The sequence below is a fragment of the Poeciliopsis prolifica genome, unplaced genomic scaffold, assembly GCF_027474105.1.
Source record: "Poeciliopsis prolifica strain line A6 unplaced genomic scaffold, Auburn_PproV2 SCAFFOLD045, whole genome shotgun sequence".
In the NCBI taxonomy this organism is placed as follows: domain Eukaryota; kingdom Metazoa; phylum Chordata; class Actinopteri; order Cyprinodontiformes; family Poeciliidae; genus Poeciliopsis; species Poeciliopsis prolifica.
In genome coordinates, this window is record NW_026562420.1 from 4,426,502 (window position 1) to 4,439,151 (window position 12,650).

Below are 12,650 nucleotides of genomic sequence, written 5' to 3' on the forward strand. Positions count from 1 at the left end.
AAATGGCTTAATTACCTCCTCCTTGTCTAGATCAGTTCTCCAGTGCCTTGCTAATGACCTAATTATTCTACTCAGGTGATGCAGCAGAGGCTCATCTAAAAGTTGCAGGACACCGACCCTTGAGGACTGGAGTTTGACGCCCCTGCTATAGGGGATGAGAAGAGAGGAAGGGAGAGGAGGGCTGTTCTATCTCTGCCAGAGCAGCTTATGCAAGACTGTGTGTGGAAACATGAGGGTGGCTCATTTCAAAGCAGAAGACTGAACTGGCAGGAAGAGGATTTCCATTCAACAGTATTTAGGAGAACTATTTTTCCATGAACTCTGCACATGTGTGAAATTACCTTAAACACACAGTGACAGAAAGGGAAAATTTGGGGTGTTCCATTTCCAGACTTTAGTCTAACACCAAATTAATGTTACATGTTTATTCACCACAATCAGTATGTTAAAGGAACAAACATGATAGATGGCTTAATATGTGCTTTCTTTCTCTTACTTTTTTTTACGTTTGAAAAGAAAATCACAATCAGATCAGATCAGATCAGATCAGCTCAGCTCAGACATACTCAGTAGTGTCACCAGAGGAGACTGGTTTGTAATTACAATCTGCAATATATGTCAGTCAGTCAGCATACAGTCATGTATGCTCCTCATGTTGTCACTCACTGCCATGATTATGCATAATGATTTATGCATAATCATGCATAAATCATTATGCATGCCTGTCTGGCATGTTTTCCTGATGCCAGACAGGAAAACATACCAAATGATTTACAAAGGAATATAAAGACAGCACACGTGGTGCCAATGCAGAGCAGCACAGTTAAATCTGTCACCATGCTCATGAAGTATCAATAGAACAATTCATCTGGGAATTTGAGGTAGGTGGAGTACGAACTGGTATCGCAGTAAAGTGAAACAAGCTATCCAATTAAAGATTTGTGGTTTTCTGGATCAAATTCAGTGTTTTCACAAATAATATCTCTATTAACTTCCTCTAAGAATCTCAATTTTCTTGTATGATTCGATGGATCCTTTTATTTCTGCAAAAACTATTTCCATCACAAAAGTTCAATTTCTAGAGATTATTCTGGACCAGCAGAACTGGTCCATTGTGGAAACAACCTTTATGTTTAAGGTTGACAAGAAGTTATATTCATCAATCAAGCACAACATTATGACCACCTGCATAATTGTGTGTTGTTCCTATTTTGCTTTCAAAACACAAATGATCATTCAAGGCCTGGACTCTACCCGAATCTATTGGCACCACCACAGACGCTAACATCTACTATCTTCCTAATTTCTGCTCTTGGGGGCTCATCCAATCCGTAAAAGAAATGAATAGCGCTCCTCGATAGGCTGCATCGCAAACTCCAGCTGACAGCTTGCCAAGTAGGATTGAGAGTAGCTATTTTAGTTTTGCAAGCTGCATGTTCTGAAATCCCTTACAAGAAAAAAAGAAGAAAAGATTTGTGAATAGATTAAACTGCTATGAATAATTTCCACAGAAAAAATGTGAATAAGTGACTCCATAACTAATTTACAAATAGGTGCAGTTCAAGAGAAGATATAATTGTGGTCTAAAAATAAGGTAACTACTTCAAAGTCACTCACTAATTTGAACTAAGCAGTAAACTAGGCTGCACAGCTTATCAAGCTGATGACAAATACAAGTGAATAAAAACAATTAGAAATGTAATTGAAAGATTTAAAGATGCCTGCTAAAAGAAGCATATAAAAAGCAAATGATGATGTACCCAGAACTGAACCCTGAGGAACCCACAGGTTAGGACAGTTAGGCCTGTTTGATTTACAACAATGATTTTTTTTTTTAATCATTAATAGTAGCTACTTTTCTGTATATCATAGCATCCATGCATCCTTTATATGACTATAAGTTTACAAAACAGCTGTTTGGTTGTGTCCAAACAGCTTTTTCTCCATCCAATGGAGAAAAAAAATATATAAATAAATTTTGCCACTTCACTGTCAACATGTAGAGATGTCTCACAAGTATGTGAACCTGTGCTTGGGTGTTCTGGCAGTTTGGAAAGTCTCATTTACATTTGTTCAACTTAATTTGCGGCAACAAAAACTAACTATCATGGTTTTAGTGTTGCCGGAGTAACCATGAAAGTTAGTGTTCAACCGACACAAAACAAAATGGCAGAGTTTACTGGTCAACCAGTTAACTGGAAAGACATCCGGTAAGTCATTTGAACAAAGCACATCCTGGAGATGAAAAGCAAAGCAAAAGCTATTCACACAATAGATTTTTGTAAACTACTGAGAACATTTTTGACATCCACACAACACAGCACAGCACTGGAGAAGATATGATGGGCCAATCTATGGTGCTGTAACATGACCACAGAATGATGCAAAAAAACAGTAAACACTACCAAGCGACAGCATGATTGTTATTTGTGAGAGAGGAGCATGCAGGATAGAGAGAAATACAGCTGCGCTGTCATCATTTCAAAAATGATACAGCATAATACTAGCATTTTGAAATTTATCCACCATGGGACCACGTTTCAACAGTGATTGTTTCTGGTTTTCCAAAACATCAAACTGATGTGTAATTCACAAGAAATTTTTTGCACTTACACCTAAAATTGTTCCTGTGAGAATGGGAACTTAGGCTGTGTCCACACTGCATCCCGAAGAGACCCAATTCTAATTTTTTTGACGCAATGCCACCTGTATCTGATCTTTTTACAGCACAGGTCAGACTCTTTTCGAATGTGACATAGGCCACTTGGGTATCCGATATGTATCCGATTCAAAAGTGACCCAATGTCCAGGTTGCATTCATCTGAGCTGAACGTCAATGATACTGGACAAATATTCCTATCCTGCATCCTGATACACTCAAGCAGGAATGAAAACCACAATCAATGAGTATCAAGTTGCTAAGATGCTCCTCCAGTCAGACAACAAATTCAAAATCGTAAGCTTTGCTCCACCGTTAGCATCCATGTTTACTTCTGCAAACACTGAGCACTTCTTCTTTTTGTGGCAGTTGGCAGAACACTGAGAACGCTGATGTTATTGCGCCCTCTACGGCGCATGTAGGACACGTTCAGGTGGTTTGCCTGTTCACTCTGGAGAACACATACAGGTCGCGTATATTTGGAAGTGTGAATGGCCCTGGCAAAAATAAAATAAAATCTGAAACAGGGCTCTTCAGGTGTCAGTGTGAACGCAACCTTAGTGTCAAACTTGAAGGATGTGAAACTTACCAGCCATGGCTGAGGAATCTCTGGCAGTGGCATCTGAGGTGGGGCTGGCAAACCACTGTGGATCTCAGACTTAAATGAAGGTTCTGCAAAAATCAAAGACCTCACATTAGCACTAGTAATGACAAGAATAACAGGGAGAGTTGTCTAATTATCAACTCCAACTGGGTAAGGAGAATCTTCCCACATGAAGTTTGAGATAAGATGAAGACTCTTCATTTCACCTTTGTCTGCAAGCACACGGTGCAGAATGTGGGAGAGGTGGACCTTCTTCTCTCGGACTCCAGAACTCAGATACTCTCTATCCAGCAGGTCCAGGAACAGGCGAAGCTCGGTCACTAGCTCCTCCATCGCTACAGAACAAACACAACATGAGGTTTATTTTAAAATTACTCATTTTGAATCATACATAACATTAAAGACAAAACAGTTGAAAAAAATAGTCTGAAATCTTCCTGTGACTTTATACGTGCAGGCTGATGATTATACAGCACTTTTCGTGCAGTGTTCAGAAGAAAAAACTCCCACAGCATAATGCAGCCACCACCATGTATCCCATTCATGGCTTCTTGCAAATTTCAACCAGGACTTCATTCTGTGTAAAGCCAGAGGTAATTACAAATCTATTTAAACTTCTTTAAGCAAAAGACAGCTACAGGAGAAAGGTGGAGCAGAAGCTGAGAGAGAACAACATGAGGGAGGTCTGGGAAGGTGTGAGGACCATCACTGGCCTCAACACAAAGACCAGAGTCGTTGGGGGAACAATGGAGCCGCCTGGTTCAAGGAGGACGCCACCAGTGCAAGGAGGACGCCATCGAGGGGGAAAAAAATTAGCCCTCGCTGGACCTGATAAATAGGCCGTTGAACTTGAAACATGCTGGGGAAGGTCAACATACATTCCAGCAAGGCTGATCAAATAATGTGCAGATCAGCTAGCCTAGGTGCTCACGGACATTTGCATTACATCTTTGCACCAGATCATTGTCCCCTCATGTTTTAAGTCAGATATTATTATTCCTTTGCCCAAGAAACCAACCATCACGTCTTAATGGCTTCCGACCAGTTGCGTTAACACCTATCATCATGAAGTGCTTCGAAAGAGTGGTTAAGGGTCACATAATCTCAATACTCCATCATTTGACCCATTCCAGTTTGCATACAAACCTAATCACTCGACTGAAGATGCCATTTCCACTGCTCTTCATCTGAGCCTAGTACATTTGGAGAAAACAAACACCCACGTATGGATGCTGTTTTTGGACATCAGCTCAGCATTTAATATGATCATTTCCCAGGATCTGTTGTGCAAACTGGTCTCCCTGGGCTTCAACACTCCACTGGCTGCTGGACTTCCTCACTGACAGAACTCTGTCTGTCAGTTCCCCCCAGGATGTGTCTTGAGCCCCCTGCTTGTTCACTCTGATGATCCACGACTGTTGTTCCAGTCGCAGGTCATCATGATGTGGTTTAACACAAACCACATCATGAAATATGCAGATGAAACAACAATTGTGGGATTAATTCAGGACAACAATGAGGTGAACTACAGAAAAGAGGTACAACATCCAGTGGACTGGTGCAGAATAAACAACCTGCTCCTGAAAGTCGATAAGACAAAAGAGATTGTCGACTTCAGAAGGTCTCGACATAACCACACGCCTCTCCTCATTAACGACAGAGTAGTGGAGATCGTTAGCAGCACTAAGTTCCTGGGGGTTCACATTATAAACAACCTCAGCTGGACACCTCACATCACTTCACTGGTGAAAAAAGCACAGCAGCCCCTGCACTTTCTGAGATGATTGGCAGGGGCTTCTCTCCCACCTCCCATCCTCTCCACCTTCTACATAGGAACCATTGCTGACAAGCAGTATCTCCATCTGGTCTGGGAGCTGCAAGGCCTCAGACTGAGAGTCTCTGTGAAGTGTGGTGAAGACAGTGAAGAGGATTATTGGGACTCCACTCCCCCCAATCCAAACCATTGCGCACAGAGGCTGCTTTGCCAAAGCAAACCAGATCCTCTCTGACTCCGCCCGTCCCCTCCATGGTCTGATCATCCGGTTGGCATCTGGCAGGAGATTCAAACAGCATCTGCTGCAGAACAGCCAGACTGAGAAATAGCTGTCTGCCACCGGCCATCAGACTGCTCAACAATCCCATCACTAAAACTGTCTAAGACTGCTTGAAAATATTAAGTAATATATATTTAACAACACATCACTATTTGTTCATTATATAATTATAGGCACACTTGTGTTTCTGTGTGTGCTCTGGTTGCCAAGCGATGATATTTCATTGCCAATTCTACTTATGTTTCTTTGAGCAATGACAATAAAGTGAGTCTAAGTTTTTCTTTAACCCTACGCCATCGCTACGACCCAATTACTAAATACTTAATCCAACTATGAAGGTGCAATGATGGAAAAGTCAATCTAACACACACATCAATGTAACAGCTACTGTTTATTGGGCTGTAAGATTACATGAAGTGTAACCATTTGTTCAGCAGTACCAAAGCTAGCAGCTGAGAAGTGTGCATGACGCAAACCCCTATTAATCCTCAAAGCTATGATATGAATCTTTGGATATGGCACAACCTTCTTGTAAACACCAGATCATATCACATACGATTACATCATTAAGTCCCTGGGCTTCTATCTTTTTCTTGCTCCAGCAACACTCTCATTCATGATAGATAGGCTTCATTACCAAAGCTTAGCTAAAATGTCAGGAACACAAACTTTTCCAGCGCTTACTTTATCTAGCAAGCTGTCATGAAGGCTCTGGAAAGTGAAATGATTGAGAGGAAAGCAGCTCTCAGCTGTGGTGCATGACATGTGGTCAGGAGTGATGACAAAAGGCAACACAAATGTAAAGCAGAGGAACTCCCCTCCTGCCAAGGGCCATGTGAGGCATGCTATGATCATTATGTAATCATATGGAAACCGAGTCAGCATTTGGACTGCCAGGAGCTGGGACCATTGCTAGCTCACAAGCAATGGAAAACTTTGATGCCAATATTTCAAACCATATATGCAGTGATGCAGAAATGCATGAAAATATATTTTCTAGATTTGCAAAGCAGCTAAAAGTTCCTACACAGAGCTTGCAGAGAAGATGCATACATATCATTCACAAATTCCTTGTGTAATTTTATGATCCACTGGAAGAGGAGGGAACAGAGATTATTGTACTGTAAAAAAAAGGAGAAAGATATGCCAGCCAGGAGAAAGTAAAGGTGGAGCAAAAAAATCTAATTAGTTCACCAAACTCATTGCCTCAAAAAGATTAGCAAAGTAAGCTTGAGATTAGAGAGTAAGAAAACCTCAATCCTTTAAAGTAGCAGTACTAAATCATGTAATAAAACTAACAAAAATAAAATATGTTCATGTAACTTATTTTGCAGAGTTGTTAACTTATTTTTTAATTTGTGTGGACTGTTTAATAAAAATTTAATCCCACCTGGAATTACTAAATACTTGCAATTTACTACTTTTTCAAGTTCATATAGAGTAGACCAATTTTCTTGAATGAGTCCTTTTTCCTTCTCCATTCCACTTATTTTTCCTTTTTTTTAAATCAAAAAAATTATTGGCTTCTGGGTAATGGGTAATGAGAGAGGGAGAAGACATGCAGCAAAGGTCATCCAGTCAGGACCCGAACCTGTGACAGCCACGTCAAGGACTGAGGTCTCCATGCATTGGATGTTCTTTACGCTAAGGCACTGCAGTGCAGAATTACTAATTATATCAAATACTTGAAATACATAATGTGAGCAAAAATTATTGTATCTGATAAAATACACAATAAGGTACCACTCTAACCTTATGTTGAGTAAATCCTTACTCGTCCAATCACCTTACACACTTTTGATGTAACATAAACCAGTTAACTGAATAGTTTCTTTTAATAAGAACTTAAAGAAATAAGATCTTAGCTGCATGATGCCCCTGACATAATCAAAAAACCTAAATATAGAGGAAGGTCATCAATTCCCAGCACTAAAGGTTTCCCAAAATAAAGTAAAGCCAATAAGGCACTTTTCTTTTCAGTCCCTTATGTTTTCCTCACTTTTACTTTATGGTTTAAAAAAACAAAAAAACAACTTACTTTTAACTGCTGTTTTACTACAACCAAAATTCAACTTTTGTCACCAACAGAACTCCATACATTCACCAAAATTTGCAGTTTTAAACAGAATATCACACTTGGGCCTATACTCTCTCTCACACATACACGCACGCACGCACGAACACACACACACACACACACACACACACCCACACCCACACCACACCCACACCCACACACACACACACAGTCCAGTACGGGTTAGTTTTTGTTGCAGGCCTGATGAAGCTTGGGTGCGATGTCGCTATGACAATCCTCTTCTCTCCGTTTAAACCCAAAAATAACTCGGACCTGCTCGCTCAGCTGACGTCCTCTCCATCAAGGATGCTTCGCGAGTCCAATTTCTTTCAGACCTCTGCCACGTGAGTTGCAGGACTACTCCTCCGTCTTATCCCTTTTTTCCCTCTGTTGAGTTTACTTGTCCCTTCTTAATCTAAACTACTTGCCTGGATAGGAAATTCAATAAGTCTAACTAATGAGATCATTGCTCAAACAAAAATACACTTATGTATGTACACAAGACACTTCCGAAAAAGCTTTAGCTTTCGGCTTTTTCCATTATTTCTCACATTACTCACAAGAGTAACCTCTTACCTAATGCATACAAACAGCTAACAGGAAGTCTGCTAGTGAACATAATGAGAACGTTCATCTCAGTGGTCAAATAATCTATTGTAAAACACAAAAGACAACCTTTAAGAGCTTGAAATATGTATATTTCTTTGTTACGTACTTTGTTACTTTTCCTCTGAAAGTTATATACTTGAAGACTGTATATTCTGAGCACCTGAAACGAAAGTCAAATTCTTTTGACACAAGATACTGTTTATTAAAGTTGATTCTGATGCACCTGAGTCATGTTCACAATGTGCTGTTTTCACCATGCACAGAAATGTCAAGCAGTCTTTACTGCTGTTTACTGCCTCACAAAGCTTCTTTCAACCAGAGCAATGCTCCAAATGGGTGGTTGGAATGCTACATTGATGCATGTGCGTGTGTCTGTGTATCATTAACAACACTAAGTCAGCTCTTCACAGACGACTATGAAAACAAAGTGCAACAGGGCCACCCTCAAACAAGGCCTGGGGGCAAAAACAAGAAAATTCTGCTAGCAAAAAAATGTTAAAAGAAAATATAATATTAATCAACTTCTTCCTTTTGTTCATGAGGTCTCCATGCATTGGAGACCTCATGTATGGAGAGGTCAGTAATTCATTGAAGCTTTTTGCAACACTTCATGTACTTCAATTCATTCCCCTTTTCACTAAGAAAAAGGGAAGTGAAGGAACCTACACTGAGAAAAATTAATATGTAGTGAAGTAAATTTAACCTAAGATTGTGAAATTAACAATTAAAATTAAAATTAGTATCTTTACACAAGTATATTTAGTATTGAGATCAAAATGTTGTTCAAGAAACAAGCCATTGCATTCATTTTTCCAAAAATAAATTAAGTAACAAGAGCCTATTTTTTTAAGTTCATACACACAACAAAAAACAATATTGTCTTTACTATGTTTCATTCAGTATTTCAAAACATCACATGCTACCCATAAGCCAGAGTTCGCAAGCACCAACATACCAGCAAAGATTTGAAGTACACTGGTCAAAATATTCTTCTCCTACTACTTAAAAAATTAAGTTAAATCAAGATAAATGTTAATGTTCAGAACATCCTCAGAAATTTATGCTCAAGCAAACCTGCAAACCGAAGAAAAAATACACTCTGATGACACCATGTTTTTTAATGTATTCAGATTAACAAGATAAAGCTATTTTGGGTTAAAAAAAAGAAAAAGAAAATTCTTAAGTAGCAGAATATTTTTCAAACACATTGCCTTATAGTAGAAACATCCTCTAAAAGTAAGCCTTAAATGGTCCAGATATTGCCAAGTATCCTTTTCCATCTGGACTCATTTACAGTGTCAACACAATGCCTGCTTGAGAAATATCAGAAGCATATTCCAAACACAGCAATTATTCCGTACAGCCTACAACACCTGGGCAAGTCAGGAAAAGTGTTTCCCTGCCAGGTATTCAAACTTCCCACAGCTCAGCAGAAAAAGATGTTGTTTCTCCTGGTTGAGGCACCACCGTCTGCATGTGTGCGTGCACACAAGTGTGTGTGTGGGGTCATTTTTGGGTCTTGCTGGAAACGTGAACTGCTGCAGCTCTGTTGTTTTGGAATGTCTGACCAGGTTAGAGGGAAGAAATTGTTCCTTCTTCCCAGAATACAGCTGTTAGTACTGGATGGCATACATGCCATCCCAGTGAGCCAAACCGTGCCTTTAACAATTTTGGGATGTGTTCAGTCTCGGTGCTTGGCATCTGTTCAGGATGAGATCTGAATACAGAGAGATCTGCTTGGGGGGGGAAGGGGCACAGAATCAAATATCAGCAAAGGTATGGCTTTGGTTTCACTCACCGAGTAAAGTTCTGGGATTTTCCCTCAGGAAAATCTTTCCAAAAATTCTCATTACAAACCATCACATGCTACAGACTCTGTAACAAAGCCATGCCACTCCTATAAATCAGTATAGGTCTGTACTCAGTTTGCTTGCATTAGTGGCCTTCATACACTTCCTGCACCCTTCTGCCCACCCTGGTTGGGTTATTTTGTTTTGTTTGTTTTGAACCTTTGTCTTTTTGGGCATTGTGGAGCCACCCTAAAAGGGTGGAAGGGGCAGGTTACGTTGAGGATTTGAGTTTTATGTGTGTTTATTTAGAGTTAAATATGACATTTAAAAAACAAGCACTTGACTATAATATTGATAATGTCTGCCCATGTATACAAGTCAAGGGTATTAATCATAATCTGTCAAAATGACCAACAGGCTTCAAATATTCCTGTCGTTTAGAAAAAAAACAAGCAGTCAAATACGGAAAATATTCCGTTAACACGTTTCTTTAGACTACTTTGGTAACCGTTAGACCCTCCCATTAATTTGAGTAACTAAAAACACACCGGGTGCTTGATGGAGATTTGTTGTTTTGGGCAAATGACCGGTGTGACGACGGTAGATTTTTATCAAATCATTTTTTTGACCAATCTTTGAACTTGAAATGTCAGATTAAGTTAACTTTTGTTTTTAACTAAGTTGTAAGACATTTTTAGTAATTATTTTTTCAAGAAATATTACATATATATTTTTTCAAACAGTGAAGTTGGAATACGTGCAAGAATCAAACCACCTGTTACCACCCAGGGCTTTTGTTGGAGATCTTAGGTTTTGGAACCTAGAAGGCCACAACAGTGTGTGTCTGAGAGCACATTTGCAAAAGTGTGAAAAAAAATTGACAACTTCACCTAACACATGTTGGGCAGAACGGTAATATCTCATTATTTTGAGATAATTACTTTGTTTTCACCAGACTGGCGGAAATTGGCTTCCATACTTTTACTATGTTGAACATAAGACAGATAATCTCTGAAACAATAATCGATTGATCTCTCCTCTCTGTTTGCAGAATTACTCAGCTCAGTCAGAAACAGTCAATCAGAACCAGCATTAATCAGCTAGACATGCTCTCAGGAAGTTTTGATTTAACTCACTCTTGTTTATTTTGAGGCAACCTGCATTTGACTATGAATGGATGTTTCCTTTTTACTTGACTATATTTGATATAAACAATGTTGCAAGATGTATTTGACTCATATGATTTAGGCTGTTATGAATCTTGTTGATATTATTTTACTGACTGCAGGCTATTTAGTTGTCGTTTTGACTAAATACTTTCTGTGTTGAAACTGCAAGTATTTTGCATGTTTTATGTCGAAATTAGGTGACTTTATTACCTGGCCATTCTTCCACTTTGCTAGATAATATTATAGCATTTTTACCTGAAGCGTAAAATTAACATCAATTCCAGGTGATTGGCAGTGATTAGCCCTCATGGGTGATCGCAATCGACAGCAAAAAACCTGATCGAGGCATCCCTAGTTTCAATGCAGATGTATTTTTCAGTTATTCTATTTATCTAACTTTGATTTAAGCAGATAGTCACCATCAAGATTATGCTGCTGCTTACCAAGTCTCCCTTAAAAAATCTCATTTTAAGGAAAATAAAACCATAAAACTAAACATTTCATACACATAACATACACAAAAAGTATCTAAAAATGTTTTAGCACATACAAGAATGTACATTTCTCTCAATTAGGGTGATTTTTTTTTTATTCTATTCTAAGTTTTATACAGAAACATATTGCGCTATATATTGTTACCGCCAACTATACAATGTTTATTGTGATATGAATTTTATGCAAGATCAGGACCTTGTAATTGCGAGATCTATTTTCATAATTAGAAAATCAGGATCTTGTAATCATAACATTTTCTTTTATGTATGAGTATTTTCTCGTTAATTATGAGTTTTACGCAAACTTACCAAAGCTAGAAGAACTTCAAAACTTTAGGAGAAAGTCTTTGAACTGAGAGGTTTTACAATTGATCTGACTTGCTGGTGAAAGCTCTGTAACATAAAATGTTTCATAAAGTTTGAACTTCAATGAGCATCAAGGGAAATGAGAGAGTTATGAGCAGATCTGGAAGATGCTGCAGCATTAGTTTATGATGAAAGGCATGCTAGGTAGCTCTTTCCCTCTTCCTCAGGACTGTAATTATGAGGTTTGTTATCCCCTCCCCTTCATTTTGTAGTTTTTGGGTTTGGGTATGCCAAGCAAACATGATAGAGAGGGAACTGATTGCCATCAAACAGAGCAGGTGGTTTACCATAGGAGCAGATGTTTTCCAGACCACAAATATCCATATGCAAATTCCTGATGTGAAGTAAAAAGGGACAGAAGGAAGGGCTGGAGATATCGAGAGATAGTCCATGGCACTGGCAAACACTTTCAGATGATATTAGAGGTGATCCTTAGGTGATAGGGGGTTTGTTCACAAGCAAGTTAAAGGCAGACTTGGGCAGAGTGATGATACTCATTGTGGCATCTCTTTAAAAGATAATTGTAGAGAAGAGGATGATGGAGACTGAAGAGAAGCTCCTGCTTTGAGGTTGTATCTTCTGCTGGGGGAATGTTGTTTCTCTGACTGAACTTTGAACTGCTTCGGTGAGAGAGAAATGAAAGGCTCACTAAAATTATTCTCTGATCAATAATTTTGGAAAGATTCTAGCTCATCAAGCCAATACCAGAGACCAACATAGTTGTACAGTTTCTGCAAATGGCTGGACTTTGTAATATAAAATTTGATTCTTCTAACTATCCCTGCAACTAGGATTTTTAAAGTTACTTTTGTATTTATTTATAACTGG

At 38.9% G+C, this 12,650-nt stretch overlaps 1 protein-coding gene across 2 annotated transcripts in view; it reads right to left on the reverse strand.

The window, feature by feature from the left end:
• Positions 1-12,650, reverse strand: part of afap1 (actin filament associated protein 1) — a 78,654-nt gene that overhangs the window by 36,241 nt on the left and 29,763 nt on the right. For both annotated transcript variants that reach the window (XM_055056529.1, XM_055056528.1), the window contains exons 2-3: positions 3,470-3,598; positions 3,249-3,331 (exon numbers count right to left, since the gene is read on the reverse strand). In XM_055056529.1, coding sequence (XP_054912504.1) covers positions 3,249-3,331; positions 3,470-3,598 — 212 coding nt within the window. The remainder of the gene's footprint in view (positions 1-3,248; positions 3,332-3,469; positions 3,599-12,650) is intronic.